This window comes from Chelonoidis abingdonii, chromosome 3 (genome assembly GCF_003597395.2).
Source record: "Chelonoidis abingdonii isolate Lonesome George chromosome 3, CheloAbing_2.0, whole genome shotgun sequence".
Classification (NCBI taxonomy): Eukaryota; Metazoa; Chordata; order Testudines; family Testudinidae; genus Chelonoidis; species Chelonoidis abingdonii.
This window is the reverse complement of record NC_133771.1, coordinates 134,738,600-134,752,406: the sequence shown is the minus strand read 5'-3', so window position 1 is coordinate 134,752,406 and position 13,807 is coordinate 134,738,600. Positions and strand designations below refer to the sequence as shown.

Below are 13,807 nucleotides of genomic sequence, written 5' to 3'. Positions count from 1 at the left end.
CACACACACACACACACACACACACACACACAATGCTAAAAGAACATTACCAATTTGCAAACTGAAAAATTAGGAAACAGGCAACCTTAATTCTGCTCCCACATCTCACTTTTGAGCATGCATTTTGAGTCTTCATTTACATGATCTCACACTATTTTTTCCACAGAATCCCTCACTCATTTCTCTAGTAAACCTATTTTACATATACATAGGAAATTTGATCACATTGGAGAATCATGTTACAATAGTCTCTTGAGAGTGTTATAACATGGTTTGGTTTCACCTCTGTAGAAAAGGCCAAACTGGGTTTTAATAATGCTACTTCATCATGCTTTACATGACCCAGTGCTGTTACTATGGAATACATTTTGCAATAAGATCCCTGTGTGGCTGGACCCTGAATCATATGCCTCCTAGAACAGAACCATTAAGACAGGGGGGTCAGTTTTGATTCTGCTTATAACCAGGTTACTCAGCAAGATCTTATATTTTGGCCTCACCCATACAGGCCATGACAAACCATTTTGTTTGTCGGTTTAATAACAGGTATCACATTATCTGTCGCGTGCCCACAGGAGACCAAATGCATTTAAATGTGTTTTTTACCAAACTTCTTTAGAAAGCAAAACTAAAAATATAGAAGAAACTCAGGGTTACATTGCTATACTGCAGCCCGAAGAAAATATTTAGTCTGGTTTGGATGATTTTCCTTCTTCCTATGCTTGGTTTCTCCAAACTCCACACAGATGCCTCCTGACCCTGACAACTTTTTCCCTCCTTCTTGTAATGTCACCACAACCTGTTTCCTACCAGGGGCATTGACCTTAGCTTCTTTTAAATGCCTCTTGTGTTCAACCAACACAACTCTGGTCAACTCTTACCAAAAAAGAGCACAGCTTGCCTTTAAATCTTAACATTACGCATGTGGTCAAGGGCTTCTCAACTGTGGTATGAGTTAGGATTTGAAACTAAAGGCACAAGCTAGACACATCTTGTGGTAATTGAAAATTACTAAAACTTTCTAAAACAATTCAACTGAGACCAAATATGAGAATTTTCAGCCCCACAGAAGAATTTTTCCAAAAGTTACAAATGAATGAAAACACTGGGTCATAACGAAATTCTATATATAACTTGTAGGTTTAGCTTCAGCTAATACTAATACACAAATCTCAGTGATGCAATGGAGTTTTGCCATTTATTACTATGGGTGCAGGATCAGGATTTTGTGGCCTGCTTTGTGCAGGAGGTCAAACTAGATGATCATATTGGTCCCTTCTGACCTTAAAGTCTATGAGTCTATGCACAAATACATGATGTAAATTTAGGCATGGACACAGTCATATACCTTTGGCAGTGTCAATTCTATTTATTTTTATATTGATTTTTTACCTGAAGGTTGGGCCTCAGACCCATAAAAGTAAGATTGAGGACCTCTCCGCTGGAATCCCCTGTTCCGACTATGATACGGTGGAACAAAAGAAGTTGTGTTTGCTTGCTGGAAGCTACATTCCCTTCCTCCTTCTTGCATTTCTGAAGAAAAATATTTATCAGTTGATATTGATTATATACATAATTTTATGAACACAAGATAAATCATTCTGTATTTTTTGGAAATAACATTTTATAAGAGAAGTGCCACAATATTCATGTGTGATTTTAATTTCTCCAAACTAGTTAGCACCCTCCCTCTCACAGTTAACATAATTAACTACGGTTCTGTTCATGTGCTCCTAGCTCAATTTCTATCCACACTCATCATAGTTATAAGCCGTACAAGAGTGTTTAGAAACCATGCTGAAACTCTGTTATAGTGGTAGTTAATAGCACAGTTTTGGTTAACACAGCTATGTCTAAAAAATATCTTTGTCCACATTGGAGCCTTTAAATCATATTGGAAACAGTTAAACATGAATCCAACAAGTCATGGTAGGTGCTAATGTGGTTTGATGAGCCATTGATGAGAGAATCTTATAGGGACACCTTAATCCATTTTCACGCATCCTTTTTTGTATATTCAATATCAGGTCTTTGAAAAGCATGTACCACAAAATGCCAAACAATGTGGCAATGGAAAAAAGAGATGTACCAATAAAAAACCCAAAGCACCCAGTACAGAAGACATGACATATATCTTAAGACTCCTTACACTTATCAAGGTTATCAAGAAGCTTCCATCCACTTACATAAACAACACAAAACAAAGGGTGGGGAGGGAAAGAAAGGATTCTTTTTACATTTGTGTATAAACATGATCAAATGCCTGAGACTTGATTAAATCTTTCCTCTTGTTGTGTGGATAACATAAAATCAAAAGAACCATGCCCATTTCTATTATCTGCATTTCATCAACAAATAGGCACAAAGGCTAAGTAATTGTGCAGTAACAGTTTTTTAAAATGCATCAATTGTCATTAGAACTGATGCTGATTCAAGCTTTAAACTGAGAATAATTACAAAGTATTTTGAAGCATCAGCATTCATAGACTGAGCTGTGAAAAAATATAAGTGTATGTTCAAAACCCTTCAATGCTGTTAATCCTAAAGAACACTTCCTGAAAGCAGAATGGGAAATCCTGAGTCATCTAATTGCTACAGAACCAGAATAGCTTTAGTCAGTAAGTACAAGAACAGTCATTATTCTGACAGTAATCATTATTGTATTTACTGCATACATACATTTTATTAGCTGTGTAGCTGGATGGAAATATTATTTCACCTAAGTTTGAGAAATCATGAAAATGTCTAAAATCGAGAAGCTTTGACTCAAATTCTTCCTTCAGTTAGTGTCAGCAAGTTCTCCCAGGATTTACTTAATTGACAAATTGCCTGGGGGATTTGTTGAAAGGCAATAGATATCATCAATACAGCAGCTTTACTGGTAAAATTAACATGATGCCAACCTGTGATAAATCCATTCCCTCGCCGTCTGCTCTGAATTGTTCTTTTCTTTACCACACAAGCCTTGCAAATGAATGACTTCAGATTCTGGAACTGCGTGTGCAAAGATCCCTGCAGACAGTGGGCTTAAATCAATGACTTTGGTAGGTCCTTTTTCTCTTTTCAAGAGTAGCACTGCTATAACACCTAAATAGCAATCAAAAGCAACCAAAGTCCTGCCTCATAGTATCTTTTGGTCTGTCTTCTTCACGAGTCAAAGCAAGCTAAAAATATTCCATAATGAAAGAGGATTCTTGGGGGGCAGGAAGGTATTTGTTTCCCCCCTTTTCTTGATAAAGTTTGCTTTTCTTGCTCCACTCATCTCTGTAAATTGCTTTGCATCCTTTGCTCTCTATTACACTGTCTTGCCTCTGCAAACAGACCTGACTAGATCTACCTAACCATTATCTTAGGCAACGATGGCTAAGACAACTTGATAAGGAATGATGCATAGATGCCTGTGTTTATTACAGTGATGGAAACTGAATCAGTGAGAATCAAGTCTGTGCATTTTACTTCATACACCCCAAGAAACACTTGGCAGAATATCTTCAGCCATTTGTTGACTGATAGAATATAACCCAGACTAAAGATAAAAGGAGAAATATAAGCCAAAAGATTTGATTTGTTTTGATCCTATGGAATCCTGTTTTGATGGAAAAGTCCAGTTGTCCAGAGGGCAAATAGAAGTCATTTAACTAAGGTCCCAGTACAGCAAGGTGCAGCATTTCCCGAACTTCCACTGATTCAAATGGGATTTGCAGACACTAATTACCTTGACATGATCAGGTCCTAATAACTTAACCATTTTTTAAAAATTTTGGAATGCTGATAGAGTTTAGGAGAGTGTGCAAGGGTGGGGATTCTCTGTCTACAAGCTAGTCTGCGGATTCTCACAAACCAGAACTGATTTTCATCGGGACAACAATTCCTTCACTAACTAAGAGGAGACTCAAATGGCTACTTGATAAGGTTGAAAGGCTGACAATATGGCCACTGACTAACTAGACAGGTTTAACTAGCTCCTGGTGGTGTTCACCTCACCCAAAGCTTCACTGAATTTTCCTAACAAAGTTTCTAAGTTGACAAACCTGATTATTGATACAATTTTGTTTACAATTTGTAGCTTTATTTTTCTATCTATGCTGACAAATTTCTATGGATAGATCCCATTAATGCTAAAATCCTCCCCATGGATTTTTGGGAGAGGCAGCTCAGAAAGTGCTTATGAAGAAAGGAGCAATTTTTTCACCTTTTCAATAGCGGAATATCACCATAGAGTAATTTTCTGAATGCAATGCTGTAGTTCTCAGTAGATCAGATTTATGATGCTTATGGGAAGACTGCTAAGAAATAAATACTGAAAGATCTTGGCTCCCAGCACTACATCAAGTTGTGCCAGGAAATAAGTACTAACTGTATCTATAAAACTAACTTTATAACAGCAGCAACAACCAATCACATAAGTTTGTTGGGTTGCCAATGTCCACAGCTAAACTGGCATCTCTAGGGAATGCATCCAAATCCTTGCCTTTCAAAATGAAAAGTTGGAAAACTATTTTATTAGTCTGGGAACTCTCTCTGCCATATATGAAGCATAACTAAAAAAAGAAAAAGATATTCAAACTACTCTAAATATTCAAGAGTCTAGACTATTTTTCCACAACAGAACTGTTCACTTGGCGAATGTTTAGACTACAATAAAAGGTGTCTTTTTTTTTTTTAAAACCTACTGTAGATATGTTAGTTAAGTCCACCACCAGTCTGCGACCTGCCAATGTTTTGTGGTTTTAAATTAAATAGGAAAATATAAATGTCTTTTTTTTAATCTCTCCTGTTGCTGTGGGAAAGGTGCACACAAACAACAGAACTTCAATGGCCAATTTGGATAAGGCTGTGTAGACCAATCCTGCAACTGACTCAGCTTGGTAAAATTCCTACACCTGTATGGGATCATGCTTAAGACAGGAGGGGTCCACCCACATAATCAGTTCCAGGATTGGAGCCTAATTGGCTACAAAAGGAAAAACAGTTAAACTGACTATACACAAAATGCTGTCAAATGCACTAAGTAAGCAAACTGCAAAAGCAGTAAAATAATTTCTTTAATATCTTTATTAAGGAACCTTCATGAATTCCTCTGAAATTTTTATGGCAGAAGTTCTCAGAAACACTTTAATATCAGAAACTACAACACACTTTGTAATTCTCATTTTTTAAACAGATGAGCAATAATAAAAGTAAAACTGTAACCTCCCCAATAGCCTCAACATTAATTTTACTTGTATGGGGGCCACAGGCAGAGGAGGTCAGCTGGGGAGGGGTGGGAAGGGGAAAAAGATGAAATGAGACCAATGAAAGCCTCTATCTTAAAATAAAAGATATTGATGGGTACAGTTTTTCAAGTAAGAATGTATGACTTTCGAAAGGGATGTGTATATACTCACATTGCCCTCCAAGAGCTCCTCCAAAGAACTCCCTCTGTGTGACTGCTGATACTTCTCTTGAAAAAGTTTTCCATCAAACACCTTCCAGGGCATCAAATCATCCATATGCATTGGAAAGCCACAGGCACTATTGGCCATAATCAAAGTTGTAAGACCACGAATGAAGAGAGAACCAAGCTGTACAGCTCTGGAATCAATCTGGGCAAGCTGTTGAAATTAAAAACACAGACACTAGGGGATCTAAGTGAACTTCTGAGTGATGATTCCATCGTAACACAAACTATACCAAGCACACTGGTACACCAAACAATAAGAATAATTCTTGATGATGACTTTAGGCCAAGGAATCTCTGATATTGCTGTCCTCTACCCCCACAAGTGCAAAAGAGCTTCGTAGCATCATCATGTTTATTCGTATATTGCGGTTTTAATTCACTGAAGTAAAGGAATTTGTGATATTTGTTTACAAGAAACAAGAGTTCAATAACGCACTCAAGTTTAAAAAATTGATACACTTAAAACTAAAAATGGGCTCAGTGAAAGACCAAAGAAACGAGTAAAGTTAATTATAAACTCTACAATACTCCTTAAATATTAGCAGTTCCTTATAGGGATTCTTTTAGTGTAATTTAAAACTTTAACTGAAATGATTAATTGATTCATAGACTTTTCATAATTGGGTCAAATGACAAATGTTACCACACTTGATGGAGACCATACAAGCTATAAGATTTGAAGGAGCAGGGTTAATTGTGTTCAAACTGTAGAAATACGTTAAACACTATAAGACTTCCTCTGCTAGCAGTCCAAAGGTCAAATAATTCTCTTCAATGTGGATTTTTTCAGAAGAAATACTGGAATGGTAGTGACATCATCTAAAAAATACAAAATGAACCTAAAAACTTGCAGCCAGGCAACGGATTTAACCGGCTGCTGTGCCAGAATATAAAAGCCATAAAAGCTCTGGAGCCAGCAAGGAGACAATTCCCCTGATGGAGGCATTGCATGGGCAGGTTGAGGCTGCCTTCTGAGCAATGCCACTTCCACAGGCCCTGGCATAGGAGTCTGCCGGGGCAGGAGGGCTTCATTCTTGGCAATGCCACCATTGATTGAACAGCCCATGGAGGTTGCCATGAATTAAAGCAAGTGCCCCGGCTGCATAAGTTACATCAGAGGCCGCACTGGCTCTGAGAGTAACCCATATTTGGGAGGGCAGAAAGGTGACTTAAAGCCTCCTTTGTCTACCCTCTATTCCACAGGGCTGCGAGTTCTCTGCTTAAGGTGAAACACAGAATCTCAGCCATTATCACTAATAACAACAGCAGCTTACAGCTTGAAGGCTCCCAAAGAGATTCAGAAACTATGTACATAAGCACCTCTGAAAAGTACCTACAGAGTGAAGATAACAGTACACAGAACACTGAAGTGCATTCGATTTTTGATAAGGGACAGCACAGCAAAACCAAAGAGGCATGGACTCTTTACTGGTCACTTGGAGCAAACCAGGCCTCAGATTTTAAAGTCTCATCCAAAGGATCAACACACAGTAAAGTATAAGGAACATAATGTATCTAGCTCTCTAGAGCGAAGGATTTCTAAGTAATCCCCATTATTATTCACCAAACTGAAGGATGTTGTGTAATTAAATTAGATGAAATAGAAGTTTACCCCATTCTAATCCCATAATCAAGATTAAGAGGAAAAAAAACCATACATACCTGGATCATTTAGAACTAAAGCTGTCTCAGTAACATTCCAAGGAAATGAGTATAGCTCCTTGTAATTTTTTTGAATTATATATAATTGTACTTAACATGATGTACCTTATCTTCAAAATGAAACTTGCTTGATTTGTGATTATGAAATAAGATTTAGTAAGAGGGAGTACAAACAAAGGAAAAACATTGATGGGAATCTTCAGGACTCCCTCTGGGGTCAATGTAATTCCTGCTGGGGGAACCTCCCAGAATTCTATCATCCTTCAACAAGCTTTTAAAGCCTATTAAATATGATTATTTTATATTACAGGAGGCAAATGTGAGCATAAATCAAGTTCCTAGAACTGAGTTATAAACAGAATGGGAATATTGAACCAAATTAGCCGAATCCCAAAGGCTAACATTGTAATACACTATACTCCAACCAACTACAATAACATTACCAAAGTTCATAATGACATATGCCCTTCACAGTTGTTCTATTAATTTTAGATTAATGTAAAAAAAAAAAAAAAAAAAAAAAAAAAAAAAAAAAAAAAAATACAGTATATTTCAGACAGATTCTGAAATGTCATCTTCCCTAGAAGACTTCCCAGTACTAATGTTCAGAAATTTAATTGTAGAACACAAAAATTTTCACAAAGCACAATAAAAATAGCCTTCAATACATGTCCATGGTTCTCACTCTAAACCAGCAGTTTACAATCTTAGTAATAAGAAAGTATCCTATATTAAATGTGATTTTTATTGTATGAGGATTTTACATCTGAGATTTTCATTCATTCATTTTCTGAACTAAAATGGGGTACCTGCAGCATACTTATTGTTTTTATGGTGTGATTCATTCACATCCATTGCTCTCAGAGAACTCATCTTTTCCCTTCCTAATCCAACCCTCCTATTTTGTCTGTTTTACAAACATGGAGAGGAGAATAAAATGAGAAGTTCACTAAACTGAAGACTAAGTAAATGTTCATAATGTATTTATTACACCAGAAGCAGGGAATCATTAATTATTAATAATAATGACTATTATTAGCTATTTGCATTACCTCAGTCATGGACCAGGACCCGACTGTGGATAACTAAGAGACAGTCCTTGCCCCAAAATGCTTACAATCTAAAGTCTAGTGATTAGGGTAGATAGATTCAGGGACTTTAAGGTCAGAAGGGACCAGCATGATCATCTAGTCTGACCTCTACATTGCAGACCACAGAACCTCACCTACCCAATCCTGTAACAGACCCTTAACCTCTGGCTGAGTTACTGAAGTCCTCAAATCTTGATTTAAAAACTTTACTTTACACAGAATCTACCATTTATTCACGTTCAAATCAGCAAGTGACCAATGCCTTATGCTGCAGAGGAAGGGGAAAAACCCCTAGGACCTCTGCCAATCTGACCCGAGGAAAAATTCCTTCTTGTCCCCAAATATGGCAATCAGTTAGATCCTAAGCATGTGGGCAAGACCCACCACCCAGACACCTGGGAAACTCAGAGCCCTCACCAGTTACTGTCCCATCTCTGGCCATTGGATAGATTTGCTAAGTGACTGATAGGCCATATGCCATAGTAGGCAATCTCATCATACCATCCCCTCCGTAAATTTATCAAGCTCAGACTTAAAAATAAATTAGGTTTTTTTGCCCCCACTACTCCCCTTGGAAGGCTGTTCCAGAACTTCACTCCTCTGATGGCTAGAAACCTTCATCTAATTTCAAGTCTAAACTGAGACAAAGCATTCATTTACATGTCGGGCCAAACCTAGATTTTAATCTCCATCCATCCTCAATGCTTAGCGGTCCCACTTCTTTCTCTGTTTTCTTTTTATTTATATGGCTAAATAACTTTTTACCATTAGTTTCAATTTCCTTTGGAAGATCCAACTCTGCTTGGCTTTTGGCAATTCTCACTTTTTCCCTACACCTTCTGACCTCAAAGGGGTAGCATTCCTTAATGATCCATCCCTTTTTCCATGCCTTTTAGGCCTTCTCCTTTCTCTTAATAACCTGTTTGAGATGCTTGTTCATTCAGTTTGCTCTGCATACTTTCCCTACAATTCCCGCCCCCTTCCTTGGGATGTAGGCTTCAGATTGTTTCTGCACAGATTGTAAACACAGATGATCTTCAGTGAGATTCTATACCTCTCTACAGGAGGAGAGTGAAGGTGACACAAGCTTATAGTGATCAACAGGTGGGTCAGGATATAGTGCGATAAGTAGAGCTTCGGGAGGCATTCACAGACAGAGCACTGTTGTCACGGGATGGACTCCACCTTAGTGGGTAGGGAAATAGACTGCTGAGATGGAAGATGGCACAACTGATTGAAAGAACTTTAAACTAGGAATTCAGGGGAGATGGTGAGGAGATTCTCTTGTAATCTCCATGCCTGATTCTAACATTGGGTGGGAGAAAATCAAGTAAGAGAAGATACAACAATGGAAAAAGAAACAGAGGATAGAAGAATGGCTATCAAGAGGAAACGTAGTGCCAAAACTAATGACACAGTCAGGTATGTGATAATGGCAGTAAAATGATAGTACCTAATCGGGTGAGGAATCTGGGCAAAGCCAAGTAGAATCAAAGATCTTTGTACACCAGTGTAAGGTACCTGGGGAACAAAATGGAGGCACTAGAACTACTGGTGCAGGAAGTGAAACCAGATATTATAGGGATAACAGAAACATGGTGGAATAGTAGTGATGACTGAAATACAGATATTGAATGGTATTTGCTTTCAGGAAAGACAGAAATAAAGGTAAAGGTAGTGGAGTAGCACTGTATATTAATAAGGTTGACTGCAAATTAGAAGTGATGGAATGGATACAAGGAAATCTGTTTCAGTCAAAATCACTTCTGGGAAGAAAGGTTACAAAGGCTCCACTGGGATAGTGTTTGGAGTCTGCTTACAGACTCCCCCAGTCTGATCTGCAAATGGCCAAATACTTCTTTTTAATATTTTAATGAAATAAATATTACTGGGAATTGTGTGATTTGTGGTGGACTTTCATTTCCTAGCTACAGATTGGAAGACAACTAATAATGGCACAGCCTAGATATTTCTGGATGTGATAGCCAATAAATTTCTTTACCAAATAGTCACCAAACCAGCAAGAGGTGATGTCATTTTAGATTTAATATTGGTAAACAGCAAGGACCTCATAGAATATCTGGTTGCAGAGGACAACCTTGGCTTGAGTGATCATGAGTTAATTCAGTTTAAAATAAGTGAAAGGATAAACAAAAATAGGCCTGCAACTGAAGTCCTTAACATCAAAAGGTCAAACTTTAAGAAATTAAGGGAATTAGCTAGGGAAGTGACTGAACTAAAGAACTCAAGGATATGAATGTGACAGAAACTTGGAATTACTTTAAGTCATGTTTCTGCAAGTCTTGAGGTTTCCCTTCAGCTTCCTCTCTCCTCCCCTGCTATCATCCACTCAAACCCCCTTCATAACTCAACCGTAATTTGTAGCTGCCTCTCCAACCCTTGGATCTTCTCTTCTATCATATCTCTCAGGTGACACTTTAGACAAATGAAGTACCTATTAGGCATCCTCTCCAGAATAATGTACATCCTGCAGCTTCCGCATGCAGTCATCTTCATTGTCTCTTCCATTCCTCAGGTCTCTACCACTGCTGCCTCTTTAGCTGTCATAGCCTTCCCTCCTAAGCTCCTGTTCACTGTCCCTAAGGAACAGGGGCTTGCTCCCTTCTCCTCCAACAGCTGTCCACCCAAACCCCTCTGTTTTCAGCTTTGTTTGTTGGCTGCTAGTACAAATACTACCCATCCTTCTCAGAAGGATGTTGTGAGAATCAGTATCTGCAAAATGCTTTGAGATACCTGAATTAATAGTGCTGCAATATTACCTATTTGATAAAACTACAGATTGGCTTTCAATATTTAAAAGCTTAATAACTAATAACTAAGAGTTTGGATCTCATAGTCAAGGTAGAAAGCAGACCTACAGATTATGTCAGGAAAAAATCCTTCAGTTTTAAATGTATTTTTCAATAGTATAAATCTTGCATGTCACTGTACATAGAGGACAACAAGTAAAGAGACTTATTGTGTCAGCAGTTTGGGAACAGAGAACAACCATCATTACTGATAGCAGTGTTGACAGTCTCAAAGAGACACTAAGGACTGCACAAGTATCAAGTCTGCAGATGACACAAAATTGGAGGAGTGGTTAACAGCAAAGAGGACAGATAATTGATACAAAGCAATCTGCTTTGCTTCACAAGATGGGCTCAAGCAAATCATACGTGTTTTAATATGGATACAAGTAAATATATGTATGTAGGAACAAAGAAAGCAGGCCATACTCATGCTGGGAGACTCTATCCTGTGAAGTAGGGACTGAAAAAGATTTGGGGTCTGGTGGATAATCAGCTGGACATGAGTTCCCAGCGTGAGGCTGTGGCCAAAAGGGTTAATGCAATCTTTGGATACACAAACAGATGAATCTCAAGTAGGAGTAGAGAGGTTATTTTACCTTTGTATTTGGCACTGCTGCGACTGCTGCTGGAATACTGTGTCCAGTTCGGGTGCCAAAATTCAAGAAGGATGTTGATAAATTGGAAAGTGTCAAGCAAACGCCATGAGAATGATAAAAGGATTAGAAAACATGTCTTAGAGTGATAAACTTAATTAGCTCAATCTATTCAGCTTAGCAAAAAGAGAGGGTTAAGGGGTGATTTGATTACAGTCTATACGTACTATATGAGAAACAAATATTTAATAATGGGCTCTTCAGTATAGCTATAACATCATACAGTGGCTGGAAGCTGAAGTTAGGCAAATTTAAACTGGAAATAAGGCATACATTTTTAACAGTGAAAGTAATTAATTGCTGGAACAACTTACCAAGGGAGTTGGTGGATTATCCATCACCAGCAATTTTAAAATCAAGATTGGACATTTTTCTAACAGATCTGTTCTAGAAATTATTTTGGTGAAGTTCTATGGCTTATGTTACACAAGACGTCAGACTAGATTATCACAATGGTCCCTCCTGGCCTTGGAATCTATTAATGAGAGAATGACCTTGTCCTCACCATGGCTCAGACACGCTGTTGGAAAGGTTAAAGGAAGTTCATGTGGACCTGTTTTAAAGGTAGAGGACTTCACTCTCAAAGGATGTCAATCCAGCATCTTTCTTGCATGTTAAAAATAATTGTTTGGAGCATTTTTTAAAATTACAAATGGAAATCAATATTGACAAGAATGAGGACTACAGTTAGCATAGTGAATTCTTTATTTTAATAAGCAGGAAATGCAGTCACTCAAGAGTAGAGTTTTTTTCCCATGTCTGGAAACTAACAAATAAAATGAAAGCACAGTGAGCCTGCAATGAGTCGACACACATTGCAAACCCATAAGGATGTTCACAGCTGCTTGGTGTCAGCAATGCAAAGATGTCACAATGAGGATAAATGGAAAATTCCAAAAGAAAAGACAGGCTTGCCTTTGAGGGCATTACACCCTACAGATTACTTCTTATTGGAAATTGCATTTGTCCTTTTTTATTATTTTTATAAACACAGGACTCCCATGCATGATGTGAGATAGAGTACTAGGATTCTGCTGCTGCGTCTACCATCAACTGATAACACCCGTAAGAAGGACAGGGGAAATGTGTGAGAACTGCTCCTCCTGCCCCAGCTGCTTGTGCTGTACTCTTGTCACTGCTCTTACCAACAGCAGCTTCCCACACCATAACATTTTGGGGAAAAGATTATTTTCCCAATTTATCAACATTAATTGAAGATTTAAAAGTTAACTTAGAGTTCATTCACTTTTTTTATCACTGTAATTGAGGTTGTCGTCACTGCTCTCAGGGGGCCTATTCCAAGCCATGCTGTATATATAATCTAACTTTAAAAAGAGATATGAAAATATTATGATACCCAGAATTAATAAGATGGAACACTCATTTGGTCTGATCCACAGACATAAGGCTTGATACTGCAAATTGTTAAGTATCAGAGGGGTAGCCGTGTTAGTCTGGATCTGTAAAAGCAGCAGAGAATCCTGTGGCACCTTATAGACTAACAGACGTATTGGAGCATGAGCTTTCATGGGTGCACTTCGTCAGATGCAAATTGTTAGCATGGGCAGATACCTGTGTCCATCTGGAGCACCACTAACCTCAGAATTGGGATCTGCATAGGAGCAGGAGTGCTCAGATTGAGCAGGTTATGAGATGACAGCCATAGATGGTAGATCTTTCTGAAGTTATTCTAAAGATTTTTTGGCTGATTTGCCCAATTTGTTTGGGGAGCAGGGAAGAGTCTTTGATTTGGAATGTATACTTCCAGTTCAAATTGTATCAGCCTATTGAATTCCTGAACTAAGTGCTAGTGTCACAGAGGTAACTACTGATAATGAGATTGTCTGGGGGAGGGGACAGAAATCTGCTGATCAATGTGGACCTTGTTACTTTTCGAGTTCTAGCTCAGAAAAAATAGTCACGTGTAGGGAAATTCATCCATACGTGATTGACATGTCTAGATCAACTCAATTAAGGAAGCAAAACAGAATTAGTTTATTAAATTTAGTGCAGACATAGCAATATTTTCATCCAGCCAAGTTAAAAGTAGTTTTTAGATGGTGGTCAATATTTTCTTGTTCAGATTTTGAGGATGCAAACATGGCTTTATATTTTTGGGGCCAGATTTTCAGCTCTCAGCTTCTT

General features: G+C 38.1%; 1 protein-coding gene across 7 annotated transcripts in view; it reads right to left on the bottom strand.

Annotated features, from left to right (window-relative positions):
- Positions 1-13,807, bottom strand: part of FAM120B (family with sequence similarity 120 member B) — a 95,627-nt gene that overhangs the window by 21,502 nt on the left and 60,318 nt on the right. For all 7 annotated transcript variants that reach the window (XM_075064131.1, XM_075064132.1, XM_075064134.1 and 4 more), the window contains exons 7-9: positions 5,388-5,594; positions 2,904-3,012; positions 1,393-1,533 (exon numbers count right to left, since the gene is read on the bottom strand). In XM_075064131.1, coding sequence (XP_074920232.1) covers positions 1,393-1,533; positions 2,904-3,012; positions 5,388-5,594 — 457 coding nt within the window. The remainder of the gene's footprint in view (positions 1-1,392; positions 1,534-2,903; positions 3,013-5,387; positions 5,595-13,807) is intronic.